The 13836-nt window shown below is 43.1% G+C and overlaps 1 protein-coding gene across 1 annotated transcript in view; it reads right to left on the bottom strand.

The window, feature by feature from the left end:
• Positions 1–13836, bottom strand: part of dis3l (DIS3 like exosome 3'-5' exoribonuclease) — an 83035-nt gene that overhangs the window by 34264 nt on the left and 34935 nt on the right. Inside the window, exons 6-10 of the mRNA XM_061887456.1 lie at positions 9046–9124; positions 8736–8915; positions 8452–8621; positions 7161–7322; positions 6813–7063 (exon numbers count right to left, since the gene is read on the bottom strand). Coding sequence (XP_061743440.1) covers positions 6813–7063; positions 7161–7322; positions 8452–8621; positions 8736–8915; positions 9046–9124 — 842 coding nt within the window. The remainder of the gene's footprint in view (positions 1–6812; positions 7064–7160; positions 7323–8451; positions 8622–8735; positions 8916–9045; positions 9125–13836) is intronic.

Genomic DNA, 13836 nt, shown 5'->3' with positions numbered 1-13836 from the left:
CGCAGCTCTCGGACTATCAGATCACGTGATGGTGCACTTAATGCCTTCATACAGAGACTGAAACTGGCTAAACCTGTTATGAAGACCATTAAGAAGTACACCGCTGAGGCTGTGGGGGAGCTGCGCGCAGACAGACTGGGAGGCAATTGGAGCGGCCACAGACAATCTGGACGAGTATACGGACACTGTGATCTCATACATACAGTTCTATGAGGCGCTTATCATTCAAACGTCCACCAGAGCTTATTATAACAATGACAAACCTTGGTTCACACCCAAGCTCTGACAGCTGCGCAAGCAGAAGGAGACTGCGTGAAGGAGCGGGGACCAGAGTACCTACAGAGAAGCGAAGTACCACTTCAACAGGGAAGTGGAGAAAGCTTAATCTGTGTACTCTAACCGTCTACAGGAACAGTTCAGCTCCAATGACGCAGCTGTGTGGAGAGGACTAAGGGACCTTACAAACTATAAGCCCAAAGCCCCCAAGACTCTGAATGACCAGACTCTCGGTCAGGGCCTCAACACACATTACTGTCGTCACGGACGGCCTTCAGCTCATCAAAGGTGTGCTCCTCCCTTCATCACCCCCCTGTCACCAACTCCAGCACTTAATTTAATGACTTAAAGGACTCCAAAAACATACCAGGACTTCATCAAAGGCCCTCTCCATCCAAGAGGAGGAAGTACGCCAGTAGTTCTTGAAACTGAACACGCGGAAGGCCCCCGGACCGGATTGTGTCTCCCCCTCCACCTTTAGATACTGCACGGATCAGCTGGCTCCTGTCTTCACTGCCATTTTTAACAGCTCTCGGGAGCTATGCAGAGTGTCGTCCTGCTTAAAGACCTCCACCATCGTCTCTGACCCCAAGAAAGCACGGATCACAGGACTTAATGACTAAAGGCCGAGTGTGCTGACGTCTGTGGTCATGCCAAGTCCTTTGAGCACGTGGTCCTGCCCCACCTCACGGACATCAAGGCTCCCCTACTGGACCCACTGCAGTTCGCCTACAGAGCCAACAGGTCGATGGATGATGCAGTGAACCTGGCCCTCCACTTCATCCTGGAGCATCTGGACTCAACAGGAACATACGCCAGGATCCTATTTGTGGACTGCAGCTCTGCCTTCAACACTATCCTCCCTGGACTGCTACGAGACAAGCTCTACCAGCTCAGCGTGCCCGACTCCCTCTGCAGTTGGATCAATGACTTCCTGACAGACCGAAAACAGCACGTGCGGCTGGGGAAGATTGTCCCAGACAGTCGAACCACAAACACTGGTACTATTCAGGGCTGTGTTTCTTCCCCCTGGCTTTTTTCCCTGTATACAAACTGCTGCACCTCCAGACAGCAGTCTGTAAAGCTGCTCAAGTTTGCAGACAACACTACCTTCATCGGGCTCATCTCGGCTGGCATCCTGGTGCAGCCTCAACAACCTGGAGCTGAACGCCCAGAAAACAGTGGAGATGATCTTGGACTTCAGGAAAGTCAAAGCCCCACCATACCCCCTCACCCTGATTGACTCTCCCACCCCCGTCTCCATTGTGGATCCATCCGTTTCTTGGGCACCACCATCACCCAGGACCTCAAGTGGGAGACGACCATCAGCTCCCTCATCAAGAAAGCCAAGCAGAGGATGTACTTCCTGCAGCAGCTGAAGAAACTGAAGGTGCTGAGCGAGATGCGTGTGCAGTTCCACTCAGCCATCATCGAGTCCATCTTCACCTCCTCCATCGCCGTATTTTTCCCCGGCGCCACAGTCCGGGACCATACTTGCCAACCTTCCCGATTTTTCCGGGAGATTCCTGAATTGCAGTGCCCCTCCCGAAAATCTCCCGGGACAACCATTCTCCCGATTTTCACCCGGACAACAATATTGAGGGCGTGCCATGATGCTACTGCCTTTAGCGTCCTCTATAACCTGTCGTCGCGTCCGCTTTTTCTTCATACAAACAGCGTGTCGGCCCACACACATGTTGTATGCGGCTTCTACAGATAAACATAAGTGACTGCAGGACATACTTGATCAACAGCCATACAGGTCACACTAAGGGTGGCCGTATAAACAACTTTAACACTGTTACAAATATGTGCCACACTGTGAACCCATACTAAACAAGAATGACAAACACATTTCGGGAGAACATCCGCACCATAACACAACATACACATAACAAAACAAATACCCAGGATCCCTTGCAGCCCTAACTCTTCTGGGACGCTACAATATACACCCCGCTACCACCAAACCCCGCCCCCACCTTAATGCCTCCCACCATACCTCACCCCCCCCCCCCCATCTCCCAGATTCGGAGGTCTCAAGGTTGGCAAGTATGTCCGGGACAAGCATCGACTGCAGCGCATGGTACGTGCTATTGGTATAAGGTTATTGGCTACAAACTCCCACCTCTCCAGGACCTGTTCTACTCCAGGACCAGAAGGCGTGTGGGTCGGATCACAGCTGACTTTCTCAACCTGGACACAAACAATTTGCCCTTCTCGCCTCTGGCAGGAGACTACAGTCCATCCAGACCCACACCTCCCGCCACCTGAACAGTTTTTCTCCCCTCGGCCATCAGGCACATGAACAATAACAACATCTGATAGCTCAGTTACAGCTCATGTTATTACCTATTCTGTGTTATATGTTTTATGTTGCACGACTGCACCAAGTAAAATTCTTAGTTTGTGAACCCGTTCTCAAACAACGGCAATAAAAAGGTCTTCTGATTCTGATTCACCTGTTTTGAACGTTATCTCAGTTCCACCATCTTTTGTTATACCACTGTGATTCTAGTTCTACTAAGTCGAGGTAATTTATTTGTTGTGCAAATACTCTTAATACCGGTATAGCTCGGTTGGTAGAGTGGCCGTGCCAGCAACTCGAGGGTTCCGGGTTCGATCCCAGCTTCTGCCAACCCGGTCACTGCCGTTGTGTCCTTGGGCAAGACACTTTACCCACTTGCTCCCAGTGCCACCCACACTGGTTTAAAAAATGTAACTTAGATATTGGGTTTCACTATGTAAAGCGCTTTGAGTCACTAGAGAAAAGCGCTATATAAATATAATTCACTTCACTTCACTTAAAGGCACACTGTATAATATTTTGAATTATTTTAATTTTCCTGAAGGAACTCTCTTGAAGGAATCGATAAAGTACTATCTATCTGTCTTATTTTGTTGCCAGCAATGTAGAGAGTGGATTTGAATGAGGACCTAATCTGTTTGAATTTCATAAAATGTTTATGAATATTACAATTTCACTTTATTAAAGAGGAAATTTGACATACAGTTGTTTATAATGAATCCCCATTATTTACAACACAGTATGGCCATTAATCTTCTTGGGGTCAAAACAATAACATTTAAATAAAATCTCAACAATAAATACATAGAAAACACACTCAATTACAGAGAATATGCCTAGATATTATACATAAACAGCGCAACAATCCATTATATATAGAATTAAAAAAACAAGGGAATAAAAAAGTCTTTAGTGTAGTAGCTTTTTAGGCTTATTTTAAAAATCATAGTTGACTCCTTTATTACACGAGGAAGCCACTCGGAGCTCTGTACAACACAGTTGTTTGCATAGCACTGGATCTTGCTCCTGGTACTACAATGTTTCCATTATTTTGTTGTCTAGTGTGGTGTCTGTGTCTGTTACAAACATTTGATATTGTAGAGTGTAAGATTTTGACCTTGTGAATCGTTAAAAAAAATACCATCAGGTTTTTTCAGTAAGCACTTACTGTATCAACATATAACCATGATACATTGTGGTGCATACTGTCAATACTAGTCCATAGTGAGCACTTCAATGCCAATTGTGCGGCCTTGTTTTGTCCATGTTGGAGCTTTGGAATATCTTTCTTTGGCGCGTATAACCAAATCATGTCAGAGCAATAATCATGATGAGACACGACGACTGTAAAACTTGTTTGATTGAAAAATCTGTCATAAAATAGGCACATTTTCTAATAACAGAAACAGTCCTGCCCATCTTATTTATATGACAAGACCAATTAAATTTGTTACGTTTCATCTCGATTACTGTGACGTATAATATTCGCGTCTCCTTATGTCTAGCATTAAACGATTACAGTTGGTACAAAATGCGGCTGATACACTTTTGACAAGAACAAGAAAGTTTGATCATATTACGCCTATACTGGCTCACCTGCACTGGTTTCCTGTGCACTTAAGATGTGACTTTAAGGTTTTACGTATAAAATACTACATGGTCTCGCTCCATCCCATCTTGCTGATTGTATTGTACCACATGTCCCGGCAAGAAATCTGCGTTCAAAGAACTCCGGCTTACTACTGATTCCCAGAGCCCAAAAAAGTCTTTGGGCTATAGAGCATTTTCTATTCGGGCTCCAGTACTCTGGAATGCCCTCCCTTTAACAGTTCGAAATGCTATCTCAGTAGAAGCATTTAAGTCCTATCTTAAAAGTCATTTGTATACTCTAGCCTTTAAATAGACCCCCTTTTTAGACCAGTTGATTTGCTGTTTCTTTTCTTTTCTCCTTTGCCCCCCTTTCCCTTGTGGAGGGGGGGCGGGAGGGAACACAGATCCGGTGGCCATGGATGAAGTGCTGACTGTCCAGAGTCGGGACCCGGGATGGACCGTTCGCCTGGTTGGGGACATCTCTGCGCTGCTGATCCGTCTCCGCTTGGGATGGTCTCCTGCTGGCTCCACTACGGACGGGACTCTCGCTATATAATTTAAATGTAGAATATATGTAGAATATATTTATATTATTCATTTATTATATATTATATATATATGTCATATATTATTGTTATTGTTTATTGTGAGCGAACTATGGTGCTAAATTTCCCCCAGGGATCAATAAAGTACTTTCTATTCTATTCTATTCTATTATGTTGGATCTACTATGGACTGGACTTTCACTATTATGTTGGATCCACTATGGACTGGACTTTCACAATATCATGTTAGAACCGCTCGACATCCATTGCTTTCGGTCTTCTCAAGAGGGGGGAAGTGTGTGTTTGGGGGGGGGTTGCCCACATATTCGGTCCTCTCCAAGGTTTCTCATAGTCATTGTCATCGACGTCCCACTGGGGTGAGTTTTTCCTTACCCTTATGTGGGCTCTGTACCGTGGATGTCGTTGTGGCTTGTGCAGCCCTTTGAGACACTCTTGATTTAGGGCTATATAAATAAACATTGAATGATTGATTGATTGAATTGATCATTTATGGTTAACCCTAACAGCTAATTTTGATGCTCTTGCTTATAAGAAATACAATTTAAAGTGATGAAAGCTGTACATTTTTTTATGTATGTTTATGACTCACAACCGTGTATTTTGTTTTACTGTTATTTAGAACACGTCCATTACTGTCAAAAAAACTGGATACATAGTCCCGTTCACTTTGCAGTACATTGTACCGTATGTTTTGGATTATAAATCGCTCCGGAGTAAACGTCCCACCGGCGGAAAATGCATAATAAAGAAGGAAACAAAAATATATACGTCGCACTGGAGTATAAGTCACATTTTTTGGGGGAAATTTATTTGATAAAATCCAACACCAAAAATAGACCTTTGACAGGCAATTTAAAATAAATAAAGAATAGTGAACAACCGGCTGAATAAGTGTACGTTATATGACGCATAAATAACCAACTGAGAACGTGCCTGATATGTTAACGTAACATATTTCACATATTTTTGTTATTGACCAAATACTTATTTTCCACTATAATTTGCAAATAAATTCTTTAAAATTCTGACCAACCTCGTCACGTCTGTTGTGTCCTGAGCAAGACACTTCACCCTTGCTCCTGATGGGTGCTGGTTGGCGCCTTGCATGGCAGCTCCCTCCATCAGTGTGTGACTGTGTGTGTGAATGGGTAAATGTGGAAGTAGTGTCAAAGCGCTTTGAGTACCTTGAGGGTAGAAAAGCGCTATACAAGTACAACCCATTTATCATTTATTTATATTATGGTAAGAGTCATTCAAATAACTATAACATATAGAACATGCTATACGTTTACCAAACAATCTGTCACTCCTAATCGATAAATCCCATGAAATCTTCTTCCTCGACGTCGCTTCTAAAAAAATCTGCCAACTCTAAAGGTACTCTTGTCGTTTTCTGCTGCATATTTCACTACGTCCAGCTTGTAATCTGCAGTACATTATTTCCTTTTCGGTGCCATTTTTGTTCAGCCCTTCTTAGTTTTTATAAGTTACCGCCAACGATGAAATGATCCATTTTAATAGCTACGGCAGTAGCATATAGCATATAGCAGTTAGCATTCCATGACCCACAGTGCACTTCTGCCATGATCCTCCCCCGCCGAATTCTTATTGGTTGACGTGTATTTGACAATTGCTGACGTGTGTGTGACGATTGCTGACATTTTCTTCATCTCTCCCGCGAATGAGATAAATAATATTATTTGATATTTTACGGTAATGTGTTAATAATTTCACACATAAGTCGCTCCTGAGTATAAGGGACCCCTGGCCAAACTATGAAATAAACTTTTAGTCCGAAAAATACGGTTATTGTATTTTGCTGTCTGACGTACTGCTATACCTCAAAGCATTGTAATATTGCTTAATGTTGGCAATTTTCTTACAAGAAGATTCACTTCATACTTGGTGTGGTGACCGTGGTAAATTACTATGGTAGCTACATCTGCTCCTGGGGTAGACTGACTGTTTTACGTGAGCCACCACCGCAGAACTAGTGTCACCACTGTGCCTCCCCGGGAAAAAAAAGTCTGGACACACCACTGGAAAGTAGTATGACTAATACCCTCTCTCACCTTGCACGTGCCTCCAAGTCGGTGAGTGAGCCTTCAGAAACAAAGTGTGTAACATCAGCAATGTGAACCCCGAGCTCCAGCACCTTTCCTCCACCGAGACGGCGCACGGACAGCGTGTCATCCACATCCTCGCAGCCTGCAGGATCGATGCTGAACACCATGTGACTTTCCCTCAGGTCCCGCCTCTCAGCCACCTGAGCAGGATCCACTCTCCATGGCTTCTCCGGAGAATTGACAGGCATCTCCCTCAGCTGGTGCCCGGTCATAGTTTGGAGAGAAAAAAAAAGATATTATTTGGAGGTCATTTTTCCCAACATTAACAGATCATTTGAGTATGAGTTCTCTGACCTGCGCATCAGAAAAGGCAGCCACGTGGATGCAGTTCTCTAAGAGGATAGTCTGTATCTCCGTCTCAAGCTCACCAGCCAGACCCAGAACCCTCACGCTGTGCCCATTAGGATACAGTGATGTGCTTTCCCATGAGTCAATGCGGACTACCACTCTGTGGTCCTGAACAGAAGAACAACATAAGATAGATTGATGGCAATGACTGGACAATAGACATGCATCCATTTATTTTCTATACCACTTAGGGTCCCAGGTGAACTGCAACCTATTCCAGCTGACTTTAGGCAAGAGGCAGAGTACCGTATTTTTCGGGTTATAAGTCGCAGTTTTTTTTCATAGTTTGGCTGAGGGTGCAACACATACTCCGGAGCGACTTATGTGTGAAATTATCAACACAATTCCGTAAAATATTAAATAATATTATTTATCTCATTCGCGGAAGAGACGAAGAAAATGTGAGTGTGATTGTTGTCTGTCTATCTGTGTTGGCCCTGCGATGAGGTGGCGACCTGTCCAGGGTGTACGACGCCTTACGCCCGATTGTAGCTGAGATAGGCACCAGCGCCTCCCGCGACCCCAAAGGGAACAAGTGGTAGAAAAATGGATGGATGGATGGATGGATGGATGAACAAAATGTCAGCAATCGTCACACACACGTCAGCATTCGTCACATACACGTCAACCAATAAGAATTCAACGGGGGAGGGCCATGGCAGAAGTGCATTGTGGGTAATGGGATGCTAACTGCTATATGCTATATGCTACTGCCGTAGCTATTAAAATGGATTATTTCATCATTGGCGGTAACTTATAAAAACTGAGAAGGGCTGAACAAAAATGGCACCAAAAAGGAAATCATGTACTGCAGATTACAAGTTGGACGTAGTGAAATATGCAGCACAAAACGACATGATGAAGCAGTGGATACCTTTGGAGTTGGCAGAGTTGTTTAGAAGCGACATCGGGGAAGAAGATTTTATGGGTTTTATCGATTAGGAGTGACAGATTGTTTGGTAAATGTAAAGCATGTTCTATATGTTTTAGTTATTTGAATGATTCTTACCATAATATGTTACGTTAACATATCAGGCACGTTCTCAGTTGGTTATTTATGCGTGCTATAACGTACACTTATTCAGCCTGTTGTTCACTATTCTTTTTTTATTTTAAATTGCCTTTCAAATGTATATTCTTGGTGTTGGATTTTATCAAATAAATTTGAAATACTTACCAAAGTTAGCCAAACTGTTATGTAGTGTATTGAGATTGTTGTTTTTAAAAGTAAACAGACCTGCAAAGCGTCAGCCTGCTGTGTGCTGATGCGGATCTTTGGGATGCGATAGTCCCAAGGCACAGTCAGAATACGCTGGGAATTTCTGCTCTGGGACTGAGAGCTCTCCCTTGATGGGAATGTTACCACATAGTCCCTCCAATTCCTCTGCAGGATGCCCACAATACGCCCTGAAAGTTAAATTATTCAGACATCATAAGACATTATGATAGACTTTTGACCTAGTTTGAAAATGCATCACTTTGACAAAGAGTTGAATCCAATCTTAGATATGAGAGTCCCACCTGTAGCTACAGGTTTACTTTGGCTGTCCTCTCCATTCTTATCATCTCCTGGTCCCTCAGTCAGCACAGAGGCCTTCCCTCTCCACTCAGTCTTTGGAAACAACTCCACCACGACAATGTCCCCATGCACAGCCCTGTTACGATTCTTATTTCCGTACACCAACACCTCGCTGCTCAACTCTACAGCAGAAAAGTAGCGACGGATAATACAACAGACCACAAGAACAGTCAATTTAATGGCTCATAAAGAAGAGGGAAAATACAAAAGTAAGATCTATTCATCAAGGTTAGAATTGCTACAGTAGCTTACCTGTGTTTTTATCTGAGAGACCCATTGTTTGGACCCAAGCTTCTGTCAGTGCCCGATGCTTATTGACATTCAACATTCCCTGAGCAAAAGAGAGAAGAGTGAAATTTATGTTAACCCAAGCAAGATAAAACAAGCAATTAAGTAACTGCAAGTGTTTAGACCCCTTAAGATATACTTGCCAACCTTGAGACCTCCGATTTCGGGAAGTGGGTGGGTGGGGGCGCCGGGGGGGGGTGGGTGGTGGGGGTGTTTTATAATTCATCAACTCGAGTATTTCATATATATATATATATATATATATATATATATATATATATATATATATATATATATATATATATATGTATGTATGAAATATTTGACTTTCAGTGAATTCTAGCAATATGTATTTGTTTTATTATATATATATATAAATAAAATAATTTCCGACGGCACCTATCAAATACACAGTAATAAAAACACAGTTGTTCTACTAACTGTACTGTGCTTGCTGGTTAGTAAAAAAACAACAACACTTACCTTTCACTATTTGAGTAACCTATGTTCTGCCATTTGCATATTGGCGAGCGATCTCCGAATCCGGGAACATAACCTTCACGGATTTGTTGTAGACATCCGCAAAGGAGAACGGGATGTTGCTTCCAGCTATCAGCATAGCCATCTTTGTCTCAGCATAATTTACACCATCGGGTCTACATTTTGCGAGGTGGGCCATAATACTGGGTTGTGAACGATGCTGCGCTGCGGACGCTTTGTGCTTCGCTGCGGACGCTTTGTGCTTCGCTGACCGTTCATGGCTGAATATCCGTTTGGCCGCCGTGTTCAATGGAGAAGTCTGTTCTACAAAATTTACAGGCAACATACCCCTTCTCCTTCGAACTCTCCTGGATAAACTGAAATTCTTGTTTCCAATCCTTCTGGAACTTGCAAGCGTATTTCTTAATTTTGTTCGTCGACGGTGTAATATATTGGCTTGGAGTCAATAACCAGGCAAACGTGATGAAGTTACGTCTCTTTACTGTGGGCTTCAGAACAAATGTGGAATATATTTACATTATATTTAATGTATAGTATATGGCAGTAATGTCCTGTTTAAGAGGGTCACAACATTGAGTTAGGTCTGACTCAATGATGGGGGGGCGTGGCCTCCAGCTCCACTTGAATTTCGGGAGATTTTCGGGAGAAAATTTGTCCTGGGAGGTTTTCGGGAGAGGCGCTGAATTTCGGGAGTCTCCCGGAAAACTGAGAGGGTTGGCAAGTATGCCTTTAGATGTGAGTGGTACAACGATAAATGTATTTGTATTGTGACTTTTTGGGTGCAGATTATTCGTTTCAGTACAGATTCCCACAAGGTACTAGGGATGGACATAGAAACACAGTTCTATAAGGGCACCGGTGCCAACATAAAGAGAAGTAGGCATCAGTGCCTAATTTTAGTTCTTAATGAATCCAAACTCACTAACCTGCAACAAGTGATTAGTGGTGATACTGTGCAAGTAACATCTTGTAAGCAATGTAGCGTACGGACTCCAAAAAGAAGCACAAAGAGTCTGACGCGCATTATTAACTTTATTGCTGACCTAAACACGCCAAAAGAGCAACCCCTTAGCGCTAGCGAGTAGCCACAACAATAACACAGCACTTATTCCTTATGCAATAATGATAGTTAAGGCGAGTAAGATTGCATTCCCTGACCTGCGGAATTATGAGTATCTACAAGAAAGTTGTTTATTGCAAGTTCTGTATATTCTGTATTGCTGCAAAACTTATAAATATTTTCTGTGGATGTTATTTCCTATTTCAAAATGCATTACTTTAATTATATTCTATAATTGATAAATATTTGTATTGTCTTGTATAGCTACTCAGGCAATTCATATTGTTGATGTCGAAACCCATATTTGCTGTACAGATTCATTTTACAAAAGAGAAGAGTGGGATACTTCTTTTGTTGCCTTGTTTGTATTTGATTTTATTAAATGGATGGATGGATGGATTCATATTAATGTTTGGCGCAGCTGGAATGCAGGCGGGGGGAAATAGAAAGACAAAAAAGGAAGACAGAGGGGGAAATTGTGGGGACTAGAGGGGGTTAAGACAGAGAGACAACAACCACCACAAAGACAACAACAGAACAGCTTAAGCAAATACAACATGTACAAATATACGAAAAGTGATAGCAAAGAAGCAGGTAGTGAAGTAAATATTATTCATACAAAAATGAAATTGAACATTATTGCACTACAAATGGAGCAATACAAATACCAATAGAAATAGCACTATTGATAATGAATATTACTAATTATCGCTATTATCAACAATAAAATTGTTTTTAATGCAACAGTACATAAATGCATGCGCAGGCCCATAAAACAACCCCCATACCACCCAATCCAATCCAGTCCACTTTATTTATATAGGACATTTAAACAAGAACGTTTCCAAAGTGCTGCACAGCCATGTTAAAAAAAATATTAAAAAACAATATTATGCTCCACCAATGACTGAATAAAAGTAAAAGAAAAATAAATATAAAACCAATATAAAAACAATATAAAGATAAATATGATTAAAAACAATTTTAAAGGGTAAAATCAATTAAAACAGTAAAATAAAGATCAAAGTGTATAAAAAACACAGGACAACAGAGGACCACACAACTCACGTAGTGTTAAAAGCCAAAGAATAATAGTGGGTCTTAAGACGAGACATAAAACACTCCACTGTGGAAGCAGTTTGAACATGGAGGGGCAGAGTGTTCCAGAGCTTAGGGCCGACCACAGAGAAGGCCCTGCCTCCCCTGGTTTTAAGTCTGGTCTTGGGCACCACGAGCTGGAACTGGCTCTCGGACCTAAGAGTGTAAATTTGGATGAGGTCCGAGATATACTGAGGTGCCAGTCCATGTAAAGATTTAAAAACAAACAGCAATGTTTTAAAATCAATTCTAAAATGAACAGGGAGCCAGTGCAAACTCAGAAGAATTGGGGTTATATGCTAGCGTTTCCTGGCCTCTCTTAAAAGTCGTGCTGCCGCGTTCTGGACTAACTGCAACCGGGAGAGAGCTTTTTGGCAAATGCCAACATAAAGTGCATTGCAGTAGTCCAGGCGACTTGAAATAAAAGCATGCACGACTTGTTCAAAATGGTTAAAAGATAAAAACGGTTTAACCTTTACTAAAAGACGAAAGTGATAAAAACACGATTTTAAAACGCCATTGACTTGTTTGTCAAGTTTAAAATCGCTGTCTATAGTGACCCCTCTCCGACACCCCCTTACAAAGCCTTGTGGCGATGGGGAAGAGCGGTGGGTGCAGGTAATGGAAGGACCTAGCCCAACCCTCCACAGACAGCATCATGGGAATGATGGTTGCTGAGATATGGGACGGAGGAGCATGTCTCTTCGGTAGCTCCCCATGCGACTGAGCAGCCCCGCTCTGCTCACCCTGGAGAGGGAAAGGCAGAGAAAAGGTGGCCGAAAAATAGTTTGTTCCTCCTCAACTCGGACAGCTTACCGCGGCTGTCGGGTAATCCCTCTCTGCGCTCGAAACACAGACAAAAAGAAGATACCCCTTACAATCGCAACATGGAATGTTCGAACCCTCTTGGACGCATCCAAGGAATCCACCCATACCCGCAGGAGAACACCAATGATTGCCCACGAGCTGAGGAAATGCAACGTGGAGATAGCAGCACTCAGCGAAACCCGCTTTCATGGCAAGGACTCTCTAATAGAAGTTGGAGAAGGTTGCACCTTTTTCAGGAAAGGACTCCCCCCCAGACCTTTTCCGCCTCCATGGGTAGGCTTTTCTGTGAAAACCAGTCTGCTTAAAAATCTCCCAGAAACACCAACAGGCATCAGCAATAGGCTAATGACCTGGCGTATTCCCCTCACAAAAGGTCGACGCACAATTCTCATCAGCGCATACGCACCAACCCTAGATGCTAGTGAGGACATTTAGGACAGCTTCTACAGCACACAGTACTCTGTCATCCAGAAAACACTACCTCGTGACAAACTTCTGCTAATGGGTAACATCAATGCTTGTGTGGGATCTGACTGAGGGGTCTGGGAAGGCGTACTTGGCCAACATGGCATAGGCAAGCTGAATGACAATGGTATCAGACTACTAACACTCTGCTCAGAGCACCAAGCTGTCGTTACTAATACCATTTTTTAGCAAAAAAAACAACAACTGAAGACCTCTTGGCAGCATCCAAGATCCAAACACTGGCATCTGATAGATTATATAATCACAAGACGAGCTGACCAGAGAGAGTTCCAGATCACCAGGGCTATGCGAGGCAAAGAATGCTGGACGGACCACAGGTTGATTCGATCAAAAGTCAACCTAAAAATTCGCCCGCCACACCGCAAACAGGCTTCAGCAAGAAGCTCGACTGGGGTACCTTTAAATCCCTCCCAGTCATTCACCATCTTAGAAGTTGACTTGCAAGCCGAACTGTACAGCATCCCGGAAAGCACTGCCATTGAGGGTACTAACGCTACCTGGAACACACTGCGTTCGTCTATCTACCGTGCAGCTGAAGAATCAATTGGAAGCACCAAGAAACGTCACCAAGACTGGTTTGACAAAAACGCACCTGGCATTCATAACTTCGAAAGGAAAAACGTCAGACACACTCAGTTGCTCGAGCCAACCCTCAATAAGTAGCCCCAGGAAGAAATTGTCCACTATCAAAGCAGAAGCACAAAGACCTCTACGGCAGAAGGAGATCGATTGGTGGATCAAGAAAGCGGAAGAAACTCAATATCTTGCAGATGCCAACAACA

The sequence above is a fragment of the Nerophis ophidion genome, linkage group LG25 (assembly GCF_033978795.1).
Source record: "Nerophis ophidion isolate RoL-2023_Sa linkage group LG25, RoL_Noph_v1.0, whole genome shotgun sequence".
NCBI classification, from domain to species: domain Eukaryota; kingdom Metazoa; phylum Chordata; class Actinopteri; order Syngnathiformes; family Syngnathidae; genus Nerophis; species Nerophis ophidion.
This window is presented reverse-complemented; position numbering and strand designations above follow the sequence as displayed.